Genomic DNA, 24623 nt, shown 5'->3' on the forward strand with positions numbered 1-24623 from the left:
GGTATAGTTATAGTTTCATGCGACTTTAATATCTCAGCTGACCAATTTAATGCTTCACATTCAAATATGTCACATGTGCTGTATATGTAGTTTTGCTGCGCTGGGTTTTAGGAATCATCTCAGCTATGGAGGCTGACTGAAAAACAGCAGAGAACAAAACTATTCTAATATCCTCCTCATTTTACCTCTGGGTCCTACGTGGTTATCAACCTGCTCACTGCGTGTGTTTATGAGTGAGATAATTACATTTCAAGCAATAAGATTTTCTGGTTCTGTGAATGCATAATTCTTATTTTGGAACTTAAACACATTTACCCCAATAATCCCTCTTGTTGATCTACACTTATGGATGGCTCTTAAAAAAGAGAGACTGACAATGATACAAAGCAGCCAGATAACAAAATGTAACTGAGCACCACTGCTGTATGTTTACAAGTAAATGCGATAACTGAAGTATCTGCTTTGTTATTGTTGTTGTTGTTTTTGTGAGGAGCCATTTCTGTGGCCTGAATATTGGACTGCTAGCTGTTGGAATGAGGGAGTTCATCATTGCTGCTGCTATTTGAATGCAGTTTGAATTAAAACACAGGTTGATTCCTCCATCAGCTGATGCAGAGACCATCCAAATAACTGTAGCTGGGATAACGGTTGTGAATAATTAATGGAGAATCTCCCGAACCACTGACATGCAGCTGAATATCTCTGCTATATCTCTCTATCTATCTATGATAGATAGAGAGATATAGCCTAACCTTTTTACATAAAATGAAATACAATGCACACCATCTCTAACTGTAAAAAGAGTTAATTCTCAGTGCAGACAGTTTTGTATGTAAACATCAATCATGTGCTTCTCTGACACCAAAAGGTATATGGTGAATGCAACTAAAATGCAAACAACTTGGTTGTTCTGGAGCTCTCAACTGAACGTGGTCTTCATCAGGTATTACATACCATAGCTGGAGAAAAAAACACTCATCTTAACCGATCGCACCACAGTATCAGTTCCTTGGGTCCTAAAAGCTGAACAGAAAAGTGCATTTATAAGAGTTTGGATAGCTAAGATACAACAGACCTGGACAGGAGAGGCTCTTCATGCTTGTGTAGCTCTCCGCCACACGGGTGTGCTGTTAGACTTTAACTCAAAGTTTGATCCAGTGCATGATCAGTAAACATCATAAGAGCCTGGTTTTAATTTACACCCTGATCCTTCCTGTCCTTCCCTGAAACTGTTTTTTAAATATTTAACGCCACAGTATCATACTTATATTCACATTTTGCATTTTACTCAATTGCTTGGTAAATCACATCCCTAAGAAAACTTTGGGTCAGGTGATATTCTTGACAGAAAAAACTGGAAAAACGACAAACTACACAACTAGTGGGAATACCAAGAGCTTAACAGGAACCCCAAGCAGGTTTTTCCACCTTTGCTTACGGTAAACAAAAACCCCTGAACACATAATAATTTTTTAATATATAACCAACACAACAGAACTTTGCAAACAGAAGGATTGTAAAACAGCAATTCAATATAAGTGACATCTGAAAACAAGTCTGTTCCACGTTTTTAGTTTCACTATGGACGTAAACACAGTATAGTTCAAAGATGACTCAGCTAGTCAGTATAATGAGTTTCAGCATATTATATACTAGGTATTTTGATATACATTCACCAGTCACTTTATTGGGTACATATGTTCAGCTGCTTGATTAATGCAAGTATCTCGTCAGCCAATCACATGGCAGCAACTCAATACATTTAGGTTTGTAGACGTGATCGAGATGACCTGCTGAAGTCCAAACTGAGCACAGAATGTGTGAGAAAGGAGATTTAAGTGACTTTAAACGTGACATGGTTGTTGGTAACAGACGTGTTGGTCTGAGTATTTCAGAAACTGTCAATCTGCTGGGATTTTCCCCACACAAACATTACTAAGGTTTACAGAGAATGGTCTGAAAAAGAGAAAATATCCAGTGAGTGACAGCACTAATGCCCTGTTGATGCCAGAAGTCAGAGGACAATGGTCAGGCTGCTTTGAGCTGATAGGAAGGCAACAATAACTCAAATAACCGCTTGTTACAACCAAGTAATGAGTGGTGCAGAGATGCAGACAAAGTGAGTCTACATTTCACACAGGCTCACTTAAACTAGGAAATGTTGCCTGGTTTGATGAGGCTCTTTCTGCCACAACATTCAGATGGTAGGGTTAGAATCTGGCCCAAACAATGTAAAAGCAAAGATCCACTCTACCTTGTGTCAACAGCCACAGAACAAACCTGGAGTCAGTTAATATTCCCGCATGCAAAACTGGAAAAACTACAAACTGCACAACTTGTGGGAATACCAAGAGTGTAGCAAGCAGGTTTTTCCTGCTTTGCAAACAGTGGACAAAAACCCCAGAACACACAATGTCACACACAAGATCACAGGAACAGAAGGCAGATCAGCTTGCAGTTTTCCAAGAAATAAATGACCGTTTCCACTGAGAAATGTCCCTCAGAGTGACAGCAGGGTAATACATTTGTTATGTTTGACCGTGACCGTGGTGCATGACTCAGACTCGGTGACTCACAGCCTGGCAGAGGTTATAGTTTTACTCTCTTACACCCGCAGATGCCCATTAAAACAAACCACAGACACTATCCGTAATTATTAACATGCTGCATTTTGATCTGTTCTGTGATCACCCACATACTGCTCTTCAAGGCATGTGTGATCATCGCTGTCTAACAAGACAGACGCTTTTTTTTGGTCCTCTGTCAAACAGGGTGAGCCTGTGATTATTGCACTGCAGTTAAACCCATGTCTTTTAAGCACGAGTCTCACAGAGTGAGCGTATCTGTCTGTGCAGTAATGCTGCAATGTAGTAAGCCACTGTTGCTATGCTACCACTGAAGTATGGAGACAAATGCATGTAATTACTAAATACAGTAACATATAACACTGTAGCTACATAAACAATGTAGATATTTGCATTAATAGCAGTTAAAATGATGTGTTGGCACCAAAGCAAGTGGTGTAGATAGTTCTAGGAGTATTATAATTGGGACCATTTCTTTGTGTGTCCTGATACATCAACAGCAGCTAATGCTTTTCTTGAAATGTATTTTAGATATCAGCACTTAGAAAATGTTCCAGAGATCATGTCAGTCAAAACTGAGATTTTAGTAAAAGGTTCAGAGTGTAAGAAGAAAACGCCCACTCCATTAATCTGAATTCTCCAAGTGACATGATCCTTGCTTTTAAATCAGAACTATACTATAAGGGTTTTCTCAAAATATTTGAGAAAGCATGGTGGCACGGTGGTTAGCACTGTTGCCGCACAGCAAGAAGGTCCTGAGTTCAATTCCACCATCAGGCCGGGGTCTTTCTGTGTGGAGTTTGCATTTTCTCCCCGTGTTTGCGTGGGTTCCCTCCGGGTACTCCGGCTTCCTCCCACCATCCAAAGACATGCAGCTTGTGGGGATAGGTTAATTGGATAATCCAAATTGCCACTAGGTGTGAATGTGCGAGTGAATGTGAGTGTGAATGGTTGTCTGTCCTTGTGTGTTGGCCCTGCGACAGACTGGCGACCTGTCCAGGGTGTACCCCGCCTTTCGCCCTATGACAGCTGGGATAGGCTCCAGCGCCCCCCGCGACCCTGAAAAGGATAAGCGGAAGCGAATGGATGGATGGATGGTTTTTAAAAGACTGAATAATAATCATATCTTTTCTTATTAAGTAGATCTTCAGTAATGTGCAATCATGTGCGAACTATCTTAGTCAAGCTCTTTAAGCAGTCTTAAGGAATACTCCAAGTGCTTTCATGGACTTTCCTGTAATGTTTGTCCACGTAACCTGCTGAATATGTACGGAGCTCTGTCATCCCACAAATATTAATGAGAACCTATTACTCAAATTCTCACCAAAACACTCTTATTCTATGATTTGTAAAGTGTGTTAGCTTGATTCAGAGTTCAAAGTAATCCTTAGTTATGTTATGCTAGGCCCTGATGTGGCCTATCAGTTCATTCACTGTGTAAAATGTGCTGTTATAGCTGTTTTTTCCTTTAAGGACCTGACTTTAAACTCATTTTCCTTTGACTGTCTTCCCCCTGAAAACAGAGAGTTAGAGCGACAGATACATGGGGCTTTGGTGCCTACAGCTGAAGCTATTTTATTTAATTCAATTTAGTTTGATTTAGCTCCAAATTACAACAACAGTCCTGTCAGGGCACTTTATATTATAAACAATAATAATAATGGATTGGATTTATATAGCGCTTTTCAAGGCACCCAAAGCGCTTTACAATGCCACTATTCATTCACTCTCACATTCACACACTGGTGGAGGCAGCTACAGTTGTAGCCACAGCTGCCCTGGGGCAGACTGACAGAGGCAACTGATATCGCGCCATCGGCCCGTCTGGCCAACACCAGTAGGCGGTAGGGTAAAGTGTCTTGCCCAAGGACACAACGACCAGGACAGAGAGCCCGGGGATCGAACCGGCAACCTTCTGGTTACAGATGCGCTTCCCAACCCCCAGCACCAAGCCAGCACTTGGCCATGGTGGGAAGGATAAACTTCCTTTTGACAAGACTAAACCTCAGAGAGAACCAGGCTCAGGGAGGGGCAGCCCTGTGCTGTGATTGGTTGGGGGTGAGGGGGGGGGGGGGGGGGACATGATTGAGCTAGAGATTAACAATAACTAATGATTAAATGCAGAGTAGTGTGGTGGTGTTTCATCATCAAAGTCAATCAAAGAATCAGCTGAGAACATAAAAAGATTTTAAAAAGTGATCACAGACAATTATATTTCTTCTCCTGTAGAGATCAGGACAGTCCTGCTACGAGACAGAAACAGTGATGGCAGTCACCAGCCCTCAGAGTCACTGTGTGACTGTTTCACCCAAGAAAATTTTTATTTTTTAGAGCTAATTTGGTTCAAAATGTTATATAAAAGTGCCTTTTCCCCTCTGTGTAATCACAGATACGATACAAGGAGCAATTAAAACTCCTTGTTGTAAAAAGTGTGTCTGTGACCAATGTTTTTATAACTTTTCTCTGTTTTCCCTCCCACCACCATCTCCTTCTCTTGCAGCCAACAGTGTCTGCATCCCACTATAACGCTCTGTTTGGTTCCCTCTCCCAGCGCCTGACATGCCGGCACATAAAGATCTTTCATTTACTTTCCCTGGAGTAAATGTCAGAGATGATTTCCAGAGGGAAAGAATATAAACTGCCTCAGAGCGATGCAGGCCTCTCCAAACGCGTGGGCAGCACCATGAATTGGTGTGCTTCCTCTCCACCGCTGGGGATTATTCAGGGCATTTAGAAGAACATACTGTCAAAGCAGTTAAAAGAAAGGGAAGAAAGAAATAAGAAAGCATAAAGTCTTTAATTGGCAAAGCATGATATTGCCTTTCTTGGGACTCTTTAATGTCTCATCTAGCGCTATGTGTGAGAACAAGCGCTTCCACAAGCATCTAATTAGAGTGGCTTGGCAGTAACTTGTCTACGTTCACACACTATGGAGCCCTGATTAGTCTTCTCAGCCTGCAAATGAAATGCAGTGGAGAGTGTTGCTCATCCGTACATAGGTCTGTTTATCTGAAACGAGCTTTATCAACTGTCATGAAAATGCAATTGCAAAAGTGACTGCCTGGAGGAGAGGTGCAGATAAAAGCAGGGCAGACAACAGCAACTGAAGTGAAAATTCATATTCAAGCAGGATGGTCCATCAAGAAGCATTTTTTTGGTGACAGTAGTTCTGCTTTTGGACACAATAAATCTCCACTGTATGAGTCATCAGTGGCCGCAGTGTGTATTTCTGTGTGCGTGCGTGTGGAGAGGAGGGCAGCTGAGTTAAGTTATGTGGAACTGAAACCATCTGGTTTCTTCCTCATCACAGAGAACAGAAATACCTCAACTCGTCACCAGACACGCGCAACAGCCTCTCATCTTGTTGTCATGGCAGTAAAGCGCAGGATGGCGAAAAAATATTTCTTTGAGCAGGTCAGATATTTATGTTCATGGCTTCCACCAAACAGCTGGTTTTGTTATCTGGTAATTACACTACGTGTAGTGTGGCAGAAGTGTGGCACACGCACAGTAGCTTTTTAATATGTAATCAACATGACTGAACTGTGCAAACATTATATGGATTATAAAATAACTATTCAATATGAGTGACATCTGATAAGCTTTATACTGAAAACCAACCTAATTGTTAGTTTGACCATGTAAATATACACACATATACACATATACATAACTAAAAATATTTCAGCACATCTTATCCCACTCACCACTGAGCCTCTGATCAGCTGTGTGTTAATGCAAGTATCTGATCAGCCTATCACATGGCAGCAACTCAGTGGATTTAAGCATGTAGACATGGTCTAACTCTAACCTGCTGAAGTTCAAACCGAGCATCAGAATGGGAGACGAAAGGTGATTTAAGTGACTTTGAATGTGGCATGGTTGTTGGTGCGACACAAGCTGCTTTGAGTACTTCAGAAACTGAACATTTCTGTCATGGTTCTTGCTGCTCTGGTTGCTGTGCTCACCTTCTCCTCCAGGGCGGCGTCTGTGCCATCCTGGATTCCACGCCCACGCTCTAATCACCTGCTGCTCATCTCTACTGATTACTCCAGGCAGTACTTAAGGCCTCAGTGGAGTGTTGGTCCTCATTGGATCGTTGTACTTACTTCACCCTTCCTTTCAGATTGAGTGTTTTCATTATCACAGACTGATTGAAGAGGTGTGTGAGTGAGTTTTTCCCCAAGCCCTGGACCTTCCCTCTGAACCCCAGGAACCCTCTCCCCACATTCACTGTATATATGTACAAATCTCACCTGGTGCTGTAAATAAACCCTTTTGTGCTTGCACATCTCAGAGTCCTGCATTTGAGTCCTGCCCAGCAAATCGTGACAATTTCAGAAACCATCACAGTGAAAGAAAAACTGTCCAAAGAGCATCAGTTCTCTGGGTGAAAATGTGTTATTGATGTCAGATGTCAGAAGAGAATGGCTAGACTGCTTCGAGTTGATAGGAAGGCAACATTATGTTAAATAAGGTATGCAGAAGAGCATCTCTGTATGCAAAACATGTCAAAGCTCGAAGCAGATGTTACACAGCTGCAGAAAACCTCACTGGGTGTCGTTTCCATCAGCTAAGAAACAGAAATTGAGGCTTTAATTTACAAAAGAGAGAGTTTACAAAATCTTACAATAAATGACTGCAAAAACATTGCATGGATCCATGCTGCTGTGTATTGCTGCTGATCATGCTCATCCCTATATGACCACAGTGTTCCTATGTTCTGATGACTGCTTCCAGCAGTCAACACATCATGTCCCAAAGGTCAAATCATCTCAAGCTGGTTTCTTAAACATGACAATGAGTTCACTGTAGTCAAATGCTCTGTTGGAGATCTGGACATAGATGTCATTCAGGCAGCTTTGAAGGCAAAAGGTGCTCCTAGCAAGCTGTATCTAATAAACAATGCATATCAATCATTCTTTCTATCTATGTAATATGTACTATTTTAATAATTACATGAAACATTATTCTTATTATTAAAAATTGCTCATGATTTTATAGCTGAGTCTGATGTTGCTGATGTGTTGATGATATCTTTTAAAAATGGGAACTTTAGAGCTGACACTGCTGCTACACACAGCTGGAGTAGTCTCTGGATGGAGTCAGCGAAGGAGTCCATGAACTACGTGGACCACATATTAAACGAAGCACAGGGAAATATCAGCGAGCGATCACCGAACACTTACAGAAGGGAGGAGGCTCCTTTAACCAGTGGATCTAATATTTAGGACAAACACAAAGGAAGAGCACTAAAAATCTTTATTACAACACTCCAAGATGCTACATTAAGAGTTACATGAAACTTACTAAACAGTGGACACAGTTGTTTACTATGAATCAGATCTCACATGTGAAACTCGTCTTTTAAATGTTCTTTTTAAACAAACACTGCATGACTCCTTACTAAAAAACAAGTTATGCCCAGTTACAGTCATAACAATGTAATTACATTAATCAATGCGCCACAGCAAATGCCAAAGTGAGACTGGTAAGAGTTTGCTCTCAGAGAGATATCTGCATTTCCACTTTCTAATATATCTTCAAAGGCTAATGGCACCGTCAGAGCAGCTACAATAACGTCTAAGTACTGTAACCGAGCAGGAATCATTAGCAGATTCATAAGGCGGCAAGCTCTCCTGCTGCAATACACGGTATTTCACAGCAGCACACCAAACAAACTATTTCAGTACATGTCACTCACATTACAGCAGAACACATATAATCTTTCCTGTAAGGACACAGCTGATACAAGAAAGCACTGAGGAAGCCTGTTTATGTGCACACACGCACACACACACTAACAAACGTACATTTGAAGATAGTATCAACTGTTGTCACTTTTCGTCTTAACGTCTGGTCACTTGGGATGTGTGACGAAACATTTCTCCCACTGAAAACTCAACGCCCAGATGAGCAGAACCCACTTTCTGGGCTTTCTGAGTCACATGACGGAGCAGGTGAAGCCGCAGCAGTCTTTCAGCAGCGTGAGGCCGGTTTTCGTGAGAAGCGGCGCTGAGGTCTGCTGGGATTTAAACGCCACCTTTCGATCTTGCGAAGCACCTGAAGCTTAAAGGAGAGGACATGACAGTACAATCACCACAGTGGGTTCACAATCATTAAGATTTACTGGTTACTTAACTGGCTTCAATAGTTAACTGTTAACTGCCAGCTTTCTGGTTAGACTCACCTTTTGCAGCCAAAGCTTTGGGAAATTTGGACTGTAAGAAGGCTGCCATCTCTCTGTCTTCCTCTCTCTCCCTGTGAAAAAGCATATTTCCTTGTTATTCACTGTGAATTACAGGGTTTAAAATTTTTATTACATCTTGTTAAACACCACAAGGCTTGCTTTAAATCCCAGGCTGTGGGCATCACAGCATCCTCACAGTTCAGAATATTTTCGCATTTACTTTAACTAACGAGCGGAGGTGACTGTCACGCTCCTGCTAAGTTTTTACAGGCAGATTTTTCTCCGAAATAACAACCTAGTTATCAGAAGCGACAGCTGATCTGTGAGTGATGGTGGACATGCTATCATTAATTAGGAAAATATACAAAGGGGCTTCGTAGGAGTGGAGCTATATGAAGAATTAAGTAACAAATAACTAATTAAGGCTTTAAAGCTGTATGCGCTTTTGTCAGTGGAAACATCACATGAAGGATCAGATTATTGTCCAGATTCTGTTACACGGCAAAGGTGGTGAACCGAAGTGCTCTGACAGAACAGAACCGATAATCAATAATAAACTGTAGAATTAAAAGACAAGTCAGGAGATGCTTTTTATGTCTGACTCATCTCTGTAATCCCCCTGAATACCAGAGTGTGGCACTCAGTCAAAGTTCTTTTCATCCATTAGCCTCACCTCAGCCTTTCAAACTCTACGTCGTCCACAAGGAAGTCTCTGGTCTCCACCAGCTTGTTGATCTGCTGCAGCAGCTTCTCTTCTCTCTCCCGGTCCTCTTTGGACTTGTCTTTGTCTGTTCAGTAGTCACGAGACAAGCCTTCTGTTAGAAATTGTAGTCACTGTGCAGTGTACCAACAGACTTTATAAAAAGAGATGGATGTAGCCACTGTGCCAGCATCTGTCAGTTTCATTGAGAAGCCTTGAGCTTTAATTCAAAGCTGCTTCATCCTCTATTTTACTCCCATCGTGTTGTATTCAGTACGATGAGAAACGAACTTGTTATAAATGTTAGTGAGGTGAGTGAGTAGGGTCATTTTCATCTTGACTTCTTTTTGGGACCACAAGAGTCGACCAAGAATATAGATTCTTATGCCCTTCTGCACTCAGCGGGGGAAATAAGTACTGCGTCCTTCACTGAATTTGTAAGTTTGCTCACTTCCAAACAAATGAACAGTTTGGAATTTTTTATGGTAGTTTTACTACTTTTCTTTTTAGTTGCCAGAGCAACTGTCTTTTCTCTCTGGGTTGCCATCTCAACTTAATGAACAGAGGAATGCGAGTATTCCTTCGACAATAAAGAAATAAAATTTAAGTAGAACACAGAAAAGGCTCCAGAGGCTCATTGTTGCTTTACCTGAAAACCTTTCTTTTAAAAAGTATTTTTCTTTAATTGACAGCAAGCTCGTTCTGAAGATGTGCTTAATTCACTCCAGTCCTCGCTGAACTGCGTTACTGGAGACAGCTCATATCTTTTCAACTATGACAGAGCAAACAAGAACCGCACAGGGCCCGCTCAAAGCACACTGTCACCAGGTTAAAGTCGAGAGGCGCAGGCTACTTTTTAATTTACCTGGAATTGAGACAAGCTTCTGCAACTCCTGCTTCAGCCTTGTGATTTCTTTGCAGAGCTGGATGTCGTCCATCCTGAGAGAAAAAAAGACAAATAAAGAAAATATTTCTTCACCAAACTTTAGATATCTGCAGCAAACAAGCTGATATTCAGGTAAAACAACAGTTAAGTTACACTTGTCTTCACATGGGCTTTAGAAAAAATATGTTTTATGTGGTAATTCCCACCTTGTGTGACAATTGTATGGGTATATCAAAGAAACAACCACTGGACTCAGCTTTTGGCCACAGATGACAGTGGTTTATTAGCTGAAGTAACGCCACCACATTGCCCTCTGTGAATGAATCACACCCAACAGTATCACATCTCATTTTGTCCTCTGACTCTGATGGCGATTTCCAAACAACAGGGGCTGGTTGCATAGGTATTATCTGTGTATGTGGCGGCGTGTGCGCATACGTGTGGGCTGCTATAAATAACAGTGGTGTTAAAAAGAGGAAAGTGACTGTAATAGATGTGCTCTGAGCTGCTGCTTTAATTAAATAGGTTTCACTTCAGTGTACTTCAGCTGTATATATGCCAGCGTGACTCATAGGCTCACAGCGACGTGTTTATTCAAAATGCTTGAAAGCAGGAGTTTGTATGAATGTCACAGAGAGCCTAAAGGACGAGGATGTGTTTGCTGCCTATAAGAGGACTTCTGTGGTACAACCCCCCCCCACCAAAAAAAAACAAAAAAAAAAAAAAACCCCAGGAAAGATACTCAGAGAACATAGAGATCAAAATAAACCCAAACAGTGTTGGATAAATAATAGAACTATGCTTCAAAGGTTGAGTTTGAGATTCACCTACTTAATTTTGTTACTTTTAATCTTTTTAGTTTTTAAGCTTTGCTACCCAGATAAAGGGGAGCCCTGAATGTAAAACGTTTATCTTATTATCTCTTTGCTAATGCTGTTCTCTAATAGTTAGCTAACTATATTAACTGCTTAAAAGGATGTGCTGTTAAACATTAACAACAGAATGGAAAGTCAGCCAAGAAATAACTATATGACCTGCTTAGTTGTTGACATTGGGCAAAAGTAAACTTAAGTTCTTCAAAAGTCTTGAGCAACCCTTCATTTCTTTACATTTTGCTAGGAAAATGGAAAAGTATGTGCAGTGATTAAATGAAATGTGTGCAAACTTACATGGAAACACAGGCAAAAAGAGAATTTCTACAATTGTGGTGAGCTTGAAAGTCAGTATTTGGTACGACCACCGTTATTCTTGAACTCTGTTATGCCTGAACTTTCTTATGCAGACTTCTTGTAGTGTCTTTAAGTAGTGTTCAGGAACAATTCTCTAGACTTCTTGAAGGACATTGAAAGCTTTTCTTTTCATGTTGGCTGCCTTTTGTTCTGTTCTTTGTCAAGATTAACCCTTCACTGCTTAAATAATGCTGAGATCCGGGCTCTGGAGAGACCAATCCATGACTACTTTGTGTTGTGTTAAAACTTTTATGCAGTACTCTACACAGTTCTGTACAATTTTATTTTTAATGTGACAAAGTCTGAAGTTATAACACTATCCACATAGTAGAATAAAAAAGTTATCTATTGGCAGTTATTATTATAAAAGGTCGGGTAAAAGGCTCTCTACACAGGAAACAGCTAAACCTGTTGTTTAAAAGGTCAAAGAAATAAACTATAATAAATATTCTTTGTGTCATCAATTTCCATGTAAAATTACATGAACAAATAAATCACATGAACAAGTGACGTCTAAAGTTTGACGTCTTACTTAGGAAATGGAACCATATGTTGACCACAATACGTATCAGTGGGAATCTGAAATAGGCTTTGTGTCTATAATTGATCTGACAAGTTGGGTTTCACTTCTCCTGGAATAGGATGAGCGCTAACCCTGATTTAAAAGTAGTCTGGGAACTACTACAAAAGTAATTGCACCAGCTTGGTTTCTGCATGCAGTCAAACGGATGAAACCATGCAGATTAAATGAACAGAGTAAATTAACAGATTTTTCACAGGATTCTTATTAGAACTGTTGCTATTTGCACAATTTTTCCTGCTTCATGTATTTAAGCCAAGACTCCCAGCTACATGTTTAGTAAAAAAGTAAAACCATGGCTTTAATAATTGTGAGTGAAAGTAAAAGAGAGATAGGAACATTGAGACTGTGCATCACTTCTCACCCTCTGGTTATGGCTGAACATGAAAAGAGATGATATTTATGACATATTTCATCAAAAGACAAAACAAAACCCAGAACAACAATGATTATTTTCAGTTTTCAAGTTCACCATATGGCTATATTATACAGTGCTAGCCTCTCTTTCTTATTCTGCTGCGCCAAAATAATGAGAAAAGACCAGCAGAAACAAAAGCCAGCTTTCAAGATCGAATAAAATAACAAACAAACTGTGGGTGTGTATGTGCTGTTCGTCTGCTAAGGCCTGAAATAGCACGGCTGTTTTCCTCACTTCCATCATCCACATGGCTGCTCCAGTCACTGATGGTTGACAGTTGTGGTGCATCATCTCTGACTCCTGAGGGTATCTTAGCAGTATATTGGTGCATTCAGATCCCTGAACTTTAAAGTTTTGTAGTGTATGTGGCAGCAGGGGACCAAACAGTAAAACATCACATGAGATAACAGAGGAATATTTCATCCTCTTACAAAAGCTCTCCTCCTCCAACAGACAGAGAACCATAAATCCTAAAAAAACAAACTAAACTAATGAGATGTAGTCTGGATTTATGCCCTGAGCATGTTTAAATGTACCTAACACGAAGAGGTCTGGAGAACAGGCAGATCTTACATGTATCTCAGCTCTGACTCTCTCCGCACGAGAATGTCTCGTATTCGTTCGATTCTGAACAGCTCTCCTTCGATATCCTCGACGGTGATTGTGGAGTCGGCCATGGAAATGACATCATCTGCTGAGAGACAGACAAGATCAGAATACAGCTGTTTGGGTCTGATAATACACCTTGGAGAGTTTACTCATAGTTAGCTCCGAACATGAAGGCATACAGAGGACCCGTTACGCTTTTCCTTATTTTTAAACATGTATGTATAGCTGCAAAGTGTGCACTCGTATTAAACATAGCCAGAGTATTATATGATGATCTCAGTGTATGTAATCCGTGAGTGCCCTAAGTGCTCTGTTTTGCCCATTTTTTCACCTTGTGGCTCTGAATGAAGTCACTGGGAGCGGTTATCTATAGTAGACCTGAGAGGTCAAAAGCACAAATATAAAATATTGCAAATATCACACAAAACACAACAGAAATTGAATAAAACACAATGGAAAAAGAAAAAACACTGAGAAAAAATATCACAAAAATCTTGTTGCTTTATTGTCTTTTGTGGAGACCATGAAGCAACAAGCTAACAGCAAACATGTATCTACAGTATTAAAACACACATGAGTGGCTTCTTTTTCTCCATCACAATAGAGATGAATCCTCCGCTTTTTTTAAGCGTGTCTCAGTCTCCTTCACTTTCACAGCTGTTCTGTCACATTATTGTGTTCCCAAAACCATCTCTGAATGCTATAAGTCAAGAAGGAAGTCACCTAGGATTTTCAAATATTTACCATAGGTGCATCTACTAAGAGGCTGAGGTGTAGCACTGACGGTCATCAGTATTTTTCTATTTGCTGCTGTTTTCTTAAGCTGCAGTGTGTTTGACCACTCAGGGCCACCGTAGATACCCCTGATATGGTCATGTCCGGCGCACCTATATTCAAATCTTATATTTAAGGGGCAGCCAATCAGATGAAACTAGCTTAAAGAAGAGGAGAAAGAGCTAGCACAGTTTGTTTAAGATGGTGGATAAACAGAGGGGCTACAGCCTCCAGACTTGTTAAGATAAATAAGCATTATTTTGAACTGTGACTTGTGCAAAGCTACTCTGGTAGAGTACATGAAAAAAAAAAAAAAAATCTGAACAAGCATGATATGTCCCTTTTAAGTATCTTTTGTTAACTGAATTACCCTGGAAATCCCAGCATAGCATAGAGTGTGATGAGCAGTCTTCATAAGAACAGCTGATTACTATTACCAGCGTGTGGTTTGCATGTGTAACTTTAATCTATGTATACTTCTAATATTTAAATGTAGCAGCAGGACAGGTGTACAACTGGATTTTTTCAAGAGATCCAGGTGCAGAGCTTTGGTATTGTGGGTGCTGATTCATGCATCACAGGCTAATTATGCAAGCTGTTGCTGTCTGTGCACATTGAAAGCAAAGTCAGTATTGTTGGCTTGTCGAATACTTGCAGTTTTTATTTTAACTTGATTGCAACAATGGATTTTAACATGTAAGCCATGTGTGGCAAATTTCTCCAGGAAAATCAAAATCAAGATAGTCAAACAAGCAATTAAAACCACCTTGGGTCTAAAACAGCTTCCCGCTACGATGTGATCAGAGCTTTGTGGATACTTCCCCCAAGTAACTCTCTGCACGTCCCTGAATAACTGCATTCCCCACCCTGCTCCCGCAGCCTCCTACTCCTCACCAGGAGCGATGAGTCATCCAGCAGAGCTTGGATTGGCTTTTAATTACCCGACCTTGTGTGAAAACATACTACAATCACACTGAACAGCGAGCCAACACAAACACAAACCCTCAAAACTCCCCACATGGCAATCCCGCCGCTGTTCATCTACATATTAATTATCAGCAGGTGTTTTAGTGTTGAAGCAATCTGCATGCGTTCCTTTTCTTGTCATTTTTTTTTTGGCTCCGAGCTTTCTGTCAGAAACTGTTTGAAGCTTTTTATTTCACCCTGTCACTTTAAATTATTCACTTTGTACAGAAGCTTCATGTCAACACGCAAACTGTATCGTTTACTCGTCTCGAGCACCCAATCCAAAAATCTTTGATGTCGTTTCCTTTCAGATTTTTGCTGCTGTCAACCGTAACTTTTTTTTTACCCTTTTGAATGTTGCTGTAGGTCCATAAGTGTGTGACAAAACTGAAGGTGCAAAGACCCACAAGCAAGCAGCAGCTGAAGGTGACTGCAGCAAAGGCCAAGCAGAGCAACACAAGGCAGGAAACACAGCACAGAAGCACGAGTTCTAAATTTTATCCCACTATTAAAAATATCCATCCATCTTCTTCCGCTTATCCGGGGCCGGGTCGCGGGGGCAGCAGCCCAAGCAGAGAAGCCCAGACCTCCCTCTCCCCAGCCACCTTCCCCAGCTTGTCCGGGGGAACACCAAGGCGTTCCAAGGCCAGCCGAGAGATATAATCTCTCCAGCATGTCCTGGATCTGCCCCGGGGCCTCCTCCCGGTGGGGCATGCCTGGAAAACCTCACCCAGGAGGCGCCCAGGGGGCATCCTTGGCAGATGTCTGAACCACCTCAGCTGGCTCCTTTCGATGTGAAGGAGCAGCTGCTCTACTCTGAGCCCCTCCCAGATGGCTGAACTTCTCACCCTATCTCTAAGGGAGAGGCCAGCCACCCTTCGGAGGAAGCTCATTTCCGCCGCTTGTATTCGCGATCTCATTCTTTCGGTCACTACCCACAGCTCGTCACCATGGGTGAGGGTAGGGACGTAGATCGACCGGTAAATTGAGAGCTTCGCTTTTACACTCAGCTCTCTCTTCACCACAACAGACCGGTACAATCTGCACCAATCCGTCTGTCGATCTCCGGCTCCCTTCTCCCATCACTCGTGAACAAGACCCCCAGATACTTAAACTCCTCCACTTGGGGCAGGAACTCGTCCCTGACCCGGAGTGGGCACTCCACCCTTTTTTTCCAGCTGAGGACCATTAAAAACATTAATTACTAATTACGTTTGAGTCTCTGAATGCAGAGAACAAGGCATAAAAATGTTATTCCTAAAACAATTAATGAAAAACTTTGTTGGTCACAATCAGAATACTTTAATGATCCATAAGAAATGATGTAGGTTATAGTTGCTCTAAGACAGTAACAGACTAATTAAATAATACGATATATTACAAAAATTACAAATTTAAGAAACAGCACTAATATATACAAATCGTTCAGTTATAAATATTAAGAATATTACAGGGTGAAATATATATGATTGACACTTAACTCTAACCTCTGTCAGGTCTCTTAACTATAAGCTGAAATTCCACACTTCAATCACAGCTTTTACTTTTTGATTTAAGATTAATTATGATAAAATTACAGAAAAAAGTGTCATTGTCCAAATACTTATAGCCCTAACAGTATACAGATGTTCCCATAAATATATATATATTTTTTACAAATTCAGTAAAATGTTATTTTAAGTAAAATGTTCTAATTTTGGTCGGCATATAAACTACAGCTGTTGGGACTACTGACCGAGGAGACTTTGTTTGGGCTGCAGAGTTCAGACAGCTGCATCATTCTTTAAGTAAAAAAAAAAGTGCACGCCTCAGCTGAATGCACCACTTTTCCTCTTCTTGTGTCACAGAAATGTGAATACGTGGAGATTATCTTCCACTGCGTTTCATTTTTTTTTTTAGAGAAAAAAAATCTATATGTCAGTTAAAGAGATTGACAGTTTTTGCTCTCATTAAAAAAAAAACAAAAAACAAAACAAAATTAAAGGATTACTTTCAGGCACATTGCTGCAGACCAAGCTGCTGGTTGCCTCATTTTGCTTTTATTGCCATTTGTGTATTTATATTTTAAAATTTGAGTATATTAGGGAATGACAAACAATTGTAATACAAAAGGTTGACATCGTTTAATTAATTGTCCATACGAGATGGGATTAATGTTGATAACTGATCTATTCTAGTAAACTTCTTACACATAGCCCGCCCCCAGCCCGAGGGAGCCCTGGCTACGGCCCTGCTGACATACAACTTTAACATGATGCTCACAGTGGTGATCTTCAAGGATCTAAAAGTCTGCTTCCTTCCTAGATCACTTCTCGCAGCAACAGCACACGCACACAGGCAAACTCAAACACGATGCTCAGAAAGTCACCTGCTTTTTCCGCCGCTTCATCCACCTGCGTGTCTTCCAGAGCGCCGCACACTTGAGAGGATTTTCTCTCTTTTTCCATTTTTCTTAAAAAGAAAAAAAAGACACTTCTTCTTCTTTGTCTGCAGAGGAAATTCAAAGGAGATTCTCGCACAAGCTTAAAATGAATATTAAAAGGTGTCCCCCAGGTCCATGCAGCATTGCCCAAACGTGTGAGGAAACACAAAGAGAGGACAGCTGCCAGCTGATGCTGAGTCCATCCAGTCCTACAGCCGTGGATCTCTGAGCATGGAAAAAAGAAAGCTGTTGCACCTCATGCGAGCTCCGAGGCTCCACCTACTGACTGGCAGGAGCAAAGCAATGAGTGCAAAGTGGGAGAATGTGGAAAATTATAATTAAATCCATCAAGAGAGAAAAAAAAATGCTCCAAACTAAATTTGTTCTTTCACTCTGAGTCACATTAAGATCTTAAAGGATGTCAGATTATAAGGAGCCTAAAGCCATGCCAGGTGATATTTATAGACAGCAGTGCTTGTCATGAATGTACTCTTTCCCAAAGTTGGGGAACGAAATCTCTTTATAAGCAAGTTCTGCTTTTTTAAATCCAAAACTGAACCGACTTCCCTTCACTTCACCTTCAGAGGAGCACAAAAGTCTGAATCAGAATTCATGGAGATCAATGAACGGAGACATTTTAGTCAAACTTTCAAATCCTTCCCTCAAAAAGTTCAGGTATACCTCTCATGGTTCCACTCTCAGAGAACCATCATCATCAGCGTCAATGGCAGTCTATCTCAGTGTGGATTACTATGGTGGTCATAAAAAAAAAATCTCTACACAGGTTCACTGGATGTTAGGCAAAGGCACAAAGGTATCCTCATTTTAAAACAACAAAAGACAACAAAGGTTAAACAGACTTCTTCCGTTTTAATGGTTTCCTCCACTGTAACCACAACAGTAGCACTCTCCACAGGAGAATCCAGCTGTCTATCATCATGAATTTTTCATCTAGTCTGACTGAGTTCAGCTCTCGACAAAGTGGAGAGAACTCGATTTCACGCAGGCGGGCCCTCGAGGCAGCAGGCCAGATGTTCGGGGAGTGCAGCATGCGTCTGCCCGCACACTAGAGCTGCCACTGTGCCATAGATAGCCATGTCCCACAGCCACGAAGCCAGCCAGACACTTCACACATTTGTTGCCACAAGCCCAGAAGCACATGAAGGAAAATGACTGCCATTCATGTTATATGACAAGGCAAGAACATCTGTAAGCCCGACAGAGTGAACACTGTTTCTAAAACTGGCTCAAAATGTGTCGCACATTCAAGTTTTTACTATCTACTTTGGCTTTCAGGTCATGCAAAGTAAGTAGCAATATAATTATTCAAACCCCCCAAACACATCACAATCATTTCTTTTATATACCATTAAAAAAAAAACAAAAAAACAACAACCCTGTAACTATAATAATCTTATGGAGCCCTTAGATCAATGCTACTTCACTGCATAGAAATTAAATGTTTAGCACTTTTAAGTGAAGACAAAACCGGAGGTAAAATATCAGATTTCACAGTTTTCATTTGGAGACAAAACGTTTTGGGATTTTTTTCCACTTACAGCAGAGGTGTCGAACTCCAGGCCTCGAGAGCCGGTGTCCTGCAGGTTTTAGATACCACCCTGGGTCAACACACCTGAATCAAATGATTAGTTCATTACCAGGCCTCTGGAGAACTTCAAGACATGTTGTGGAGGTCATTTTGCCTTTTGAATCAGCTGTGTTGGATCAAGGACACATCTAAACCTGCAGGACACCGGCCCTCGAGGCCTGGAGTTCGACACCTGTGACTTACAGCATTCCCACAGACTGTATACAAAAGATGGACTTAACCAGTGTTACTCCACTGACTGGTTTTTAAAGCTTTTAGTTCAGCAGTTTATGCCATAGCCATCTTGAGCAACGTTGAATCTGACTGAGGACTCTATGAAGTTACACTTGTACTTGTGAAGCCATGTCCTATAGCAGCGGTGGGCAACTCCAGGCCTCGAGAGCCGGTGTCCTGCAAGTTTTAGATCTCACCCTGGGTCAACACACCTGAATCACATGATTAGTTCATTACCAGGCGGCTGGAGAACTTCAAGACATGTAGAGGAGGTAATTTAGCCATTTGAATCAGCTGTGTTGGATCAAGGACACATCTAAAACCTGCAGGACACCGGCCCTCGGGGCCTGTAGTTGCCCACCCCGTCCTATAGTATACTCTCATTTATTGTCTATTAAACTCTAAACTGGACCAAAATTTACAAAATAAGAACACTTGATGCTCAGAATTGAGACCATAAACTCATTGGAAAAGCATTTATGATAAATTGGTTCAGAAATAGGTTCTCTTTCATATAGACTTCTATGTAATTGGAGTCCTTTCTCCAAACGTAGCATTTGCCCCCTGCTGGTCAGTGCAAGAAATGCAGATTTAAGGTTTCACAGTCTAAATCCATCTTTTATGGAGAGAGAACATCTGACATGAGCAGAAATATAAATTAGACAAATAAAATTTTAAACAGGTGTCTTCTGACTGTCGTCGCAGCTCAGGGCTGTACAACTCAAGTCATTTTTGCACAAGACATTCTGAATGTGCTCAAGTTACCCCAGTTCAATACACATAAACAAAGATTTTCATCTTGCTTCATCTATATCTTCAGTTCAGAGTTTAGAGCCCAGAGGGAGACACAAAGCTGATAAGTGAGAGCAGTCAGCTGCGACTCCTCCAGCTGATTAACAGCAGGTTCGGGTGTGGTGGTGCAACAGTTTGGCCTCACCTTTTGCACACGTCTTGTGTTTATACACCATGAGAGAAGCTTCCATGCTTCCATTAACACAATACCTCAGGCTGTTTAAGCTGCCCGGTGGCACTGAGTAATTGATTTGCTCGGCTGTAATCCTGCTGCCTTCTTTGCTTTAGAAAACAATAACCGCTTATGCAAATGTACATTAGTAAAAGCTCAGGAGGCCCAGAGATGAATCCCAAAATCCATCCGTAGAGCTGACACTCACAGACTGATAAAAGAAAATAAAATAAAAAATGGAGGGACAGACTGGATGACGTAACATTTAATTCTGATGGAAAAGTAATGAGAAGGAAAAGTCAACACTTTTGATTGTAATGAATCCTGTCAGGGTGGGAAATTAATCATCCCCATCTGGACTGTGCAACTTGGTGATGAAGAGTGACATATCTTTAAGCAAGGCTGCAGAGCTCGAAGGGAACGATGACTCCCATTTCCATATTAATAGCAAAATCTGATTCATTTATTATGTGACAGTGAATTTATTCTTCTTATTCACAGAATTGCTTTATGCTCCTTTTAGTATTTTCACCGTCTGGAGGTTTTAGTGGTTTACCTTCCTTGCACTGTTGTTGTTGCTTTTGTCATTTTCCATTGCTTTATCAAGCCAGTCTCTCTCCTGTTCTGACTCGGAGTCACTGGCCTCGCTTGCGTCCGCTGCCAGCAGGCGGGAATAGTTAATCCTGCGGTGGTGGGGGGCTTTCCACTGGAGCAGGGGCAGGCACACACACCACACCATCAAAACCATCGCCAGTCCTCTGAACATCCATGTGAGCCCGATGCTTTGGGCCACAAACCCTCCAGCCAAACTCCCCAGTGCACTACCCAGATGAATAGAGAGGGACTTGTAGACCCTCCTGACGCTCCTCTCAGCCCCTGGTGTGGCGATGTCCTCACACTGGAGCTTCACGGCCCACCAGAGAGCTCCGCTGCTGAAACAACTCAGCACCTGAGCAGGCAGTGCAGCCCACGCTCCCCAGAGGAAGGAGTAGTAGAAGCACTGCAGGCCGAGACTCGCGGCTCCAACTGCGAGCATCCTCCTAGGGCCGAGCAGCCTGGAGACTCGGCCAGCCATCAGAGGGAAGGCGGCCTGCGAGAGCAGAGCGAGGGCAAGAGATAGTCCCATGTGCAGCTCACTGCTTCCGCGATCCTGCATCTGCCACAGGAGGAAGTTGTCGATGGCCGAGTTCGCCACCCCGACCAGCAGGGTGGTGAAGACGCAGAGCACAGCCTGTGGGGAGCCGCGCACCAGTTGCAGGGCTTTCAGGAGCCCGCTGGTCCTGTTTCGCTTCTTGTTCAGGTAGAGAGGGAGGGACATGGCCAGGGGCAGGACCAGAAATGCCAGGCTGGCATAGCAGTAGAAATGCACCACACTCCTTGAGGTCTGAGCAGCTATGAGGCATGCCAGTCGGCTCACCAGCAGGCCGGTTACCCCAACCCCGCATGCTGCTCCAAGTACACCCCACACCCTGGTGCTGCTGTAGCGGTCCGAGGCATCCGCGAAATCTAAATATTCGTAGAGGCCGTCGTCTACATTCCACTCCAAGGGTGCGGATGCCACCTCCCACACACACATGATGATGAGTATCAAGAAGAAGAGCTGATGCTGAGTGTCCATCACCTTTAGGCTGCCCAGGAAGCCCAAAGAACTCTCATCCTTTTTCTCCCCCGTTTGCTGCTCTGATTTCAGCTCAGACCTCTTGTTTCTGACCGGAGTTGCCAAAGAGCTGCTGGAACTTTCAAGCACCTTTGATTCATTCTTTTGTGGCGCATAAAGAAGAGGAGATTCAGTGGTATGACTGTGATTGTGATGGTGATGATGATGAGGTGAAGTTTCATTTGTAATAACAGGAGCTTTCCTATCAGCATCAGGAAGATGAGTGACAAGCGACTGGGAAACATGAGGTTTTGGATGGGATGTTACAGGTCCAGTGATGTTCACTGACAATACATCAGATGGATTTTGGGGTGGGCCCACATGCGGATCCGAGGCGTTACAAGTCCATGCATGCATATCCGTGTGCGGGATGAGCAGGAGGAGCAGAGCGGCTGCTGCCGAAAACACGACAGAGCCGCAGATCACTGCTCGTCTCTTGTTGTAGTGTTTGGAGAGCAGGCTCGCCGCGGGGCTCCACACCAGCGTAATAAAGTGCTTGGTACCCATGACGATGCCCGTCATGGCAGGAGTCAGGCCAAGCTGTCTGAAGTACAGGGTGAGGAAGGGCAGCAAGCATGCTTTAGCGCAGGAGCACAGGAAGTTAAAGGTTCCAGCCATAGCGAGGGCTCGCTTTATGTCAATCTGCTTGATCCTCTTCATGTTTGAGCAGCTTAGAGTCCGTCCTGCTAGCTGTCACATGGAGCGATTCAAACTGAGAGAGACAGAGAAAATATAAAAATGTTAGTGCAGACATTTCAGTCTTTTGATACTAATACATTCTGAAAAGGCATCAGGCGTCATCATACAAAGATTTGACCTCTGACCTCTCCTTAAAGAAAGGCAAAATTATCTAAAGGTCAAAGTGGTAATAATGCTATATAAAGCTATTTAAAACTACGTTTCTTCCTGCCATTGTTTATATTGACAGCATATATATATATATATATATATATATATATATATATATATATATATATATATATAGGGATTCTAAATATTATGTTCCTTTGACCTCTGACCTTTTTTAAGGACAAATAAAGTCAAACTTTCATAAAATGTCTTTTATCTTCAGAAGTGTGCTTTAGATTCTGCTGACTTTGTTTGTATTGGCAAAAATCAGGAAATGATACTGGTGTATGAGGACTCTAAATATCACATTACAGTTTGCGTGGAAATATCAGTCGCATTTGACCTCTGACCTCAGTTTTACATTTTCAGATCTGCTTTTTTTTAAGTTGACCCTAGAATGTGTGTTGCATGGAAATATCAGTCGCATTTGACCTCTGACCTCAGTTTTACATTTTCAGATCTGCTTTTTTTTAAGTTGACCCTAGAATGTGTGTTACATATTTAAAGAAAGGATTGTCAAGATGCCAAACTAGATAGAAATACACTTTAGTTTAATATTATATAATAAGCTCAAGTTATTCATGTCCAGTCTTTTAAAAATGAATCCATTACTTGCTCACAGATAACATCTGTGCAGTCAAAGTAAACACCTGTCATGCTATCCTTGTATAGCATTTAAGAAATATTAAATGTGGACATTCATTTTAGTTATGTTTTGCCATTATGTTGGCCATATAGAGTTGTTTAAATAAATAAATTGAAGACTCCAGGCGATTTATTTCTGTTCTCGGGTAATAAAATGATTCCTCGTGCTGTTCCTAATGCGATAGAGGCCCTTAATAAATGAGTTGAGGGCTGGCCCTCGTTTATTTCGCTGTAGCTCCAACAATAATAAAGTATCTGTTTTTATAGTAACTTATCCACACTCACATGCGAAGCAGACAGACTCAAATGATCACCCTACAGCGACTTCATTGTGTTTGAGGAAATAAGCTGACACGAAAAAAACGAGGAAATGACAGACTGTCAGGAAACCACCCGTCAGGCTGGACGCACCTGTGCCTGCAAGATGTGGAGGACTAGTCCACGTCACGCCAACTTTATAAAGGAAGAAAAACAAAGTTTAACATTTACCTTTTAAATTCTGCCCAAGTTCCTTATCCTCTTCTGTCGATCATTTCCCACCCGCGACTCCGACAGCGCACTCCCGGGTTTGAACCTTTGTTGCTCTGAGCTCTGGACACCTGTAGCAGTCGGGTACGCGCTCAGCAGCAGCAGCAGTGCGAGTTCACACCTGTGGGCGCAGATTCCCACGACTATAGCTCCTCCTGTTGGTGTGGATGCCCGTGTGCACTACAGAGAGCATCGTCGCAGCTCGATTAGGCGATAGGCGCAGTTCATCAGAGAGTGATCAGAGAGCTCCAACTCCTCTGTTTTGATGTCCAATTACACGTTATTAAAGCAGGTCATCTGGTTTGAATTTTATATTTGTCTCCTCAGTGCAAAGATAAAAATCTTCAGTAAGAACCACTTCAGTTAGTGTGATTAGTGCTGACTTTAAAATGACCCCCTTTTTGGGGGGATTTGAATCTCCGGACTTCTTTTCTTTTGAGCAATGAAACTTGTGTGTTTGTTTGCCTGGATCATGGCTCAAGTCGCAGAAAGCATCGTACAGCAGTTTGACACAAAGCAGAAAATACCAAACTCCAGCACATGCTGTTTTTTTACACCTCTGCTCTCTAACAGGTGTCACATGGGGTGATTCAACTTGATTCAACCCTAAAAATTCACATACATCAAGAGGTTCAAATCACATATATGTTTCTTTCTTCTTCTTTCTTTTTACCTCCCCAGCATGTGGGACTTTAACCTCGTCTGCTGGATGCCACATGGCATTATTGTAGTATTTCATTGCACTGATTAAGTTGATTTATGACATAAAAAATCCACGACCAGCTTATAAAATATAAAG

At 41.8% G+C, this 24623-nt stretch overlaps 2 protein-coding genes across 4 annotated transcripts; both read right to left on the reverse strand.

Moving 5' to 3' along the window:
- Window positions 1-7830: 7830 nt before the first annotated feature.
- LOC146710850 (bMERB domain-containing protein 1) lies at window positions 7831-18937 on the reverse strand. 3 transcript variants are annotated; one of them, XM_085453493.1, is made up of 6 exons: window positions 17306-18937; window positions 13162-13282; window positions 10341-10414; window positions 9449-9563; window positions 8776-8846; window positions 7831-8648 (listed from the first exon to the last, which is right to left on the reverse strand). In XM_085453493.1, exons 1-6 carry the CDS (start codon window positions 17382-17384, stop codon window positions 8530-8532), a joined length of 579 nt encoding a protein of 192 aa, XP_085309619.1. In that variant the 5' UTR covers window positions 17385-18937; the 3' UTR covers window positions 7831-8529. The 3 variants fall into 3 exon arrangements, with proteins under 3 accessions (XP_085309619.1, XP_085309617.1, XP_085309618.1); XM_085453491.1 differs by having other exon boundaries at window positions 7831-8654; window positions 17306-18933; XM_085453492.1 differs by having other exon boundaries at window positions 7831-8654; window positions 13162-13279; window positions 17306-18932.
- A 442-nt stretch (window positions 18938-19379) lies between these two features.
- On the reverse strand, window positions 19380-23903 carry mfsd6l (major facilitator superfamily domain containing 6-like). The gene is made up of 2 exons (XM_085453490.1): window positions 23786-23903; window positions 19380-22514 (listed from the first exon to the last, which is right to left on the reverse strand). Exon 2 carries the CDS (start codon window positions 22460-22462, stop codon window positions 20690-20692), a length of 1773 nt encoding a protein of 590 aa, XP_085309616.1. The 5' UTR covers window positions 22463-22514; window positions 23786-23903; the 3' UTR covers window positions 19380-20689.
- Between the last annotated feature and the right edge of the window lie 720 nt (window positions 23904-24623).

Source organism: Copadichromis virginalis, linkage group LG4 (assembly GCF_057382275.1).
Source record: "Copadichromis virginalis isolate Kocher_CV1m ecotype Utaka linkage group LG4, C_Virginalis_male_GT1.1, whole genome shotgun sequence".
Lineage (NCBI taxonomy): Eukaryota > Metazoa > Chordata > Actinopteri > Cichliformes > Cichlidae > Copadichromis > Copadichromis virginalis.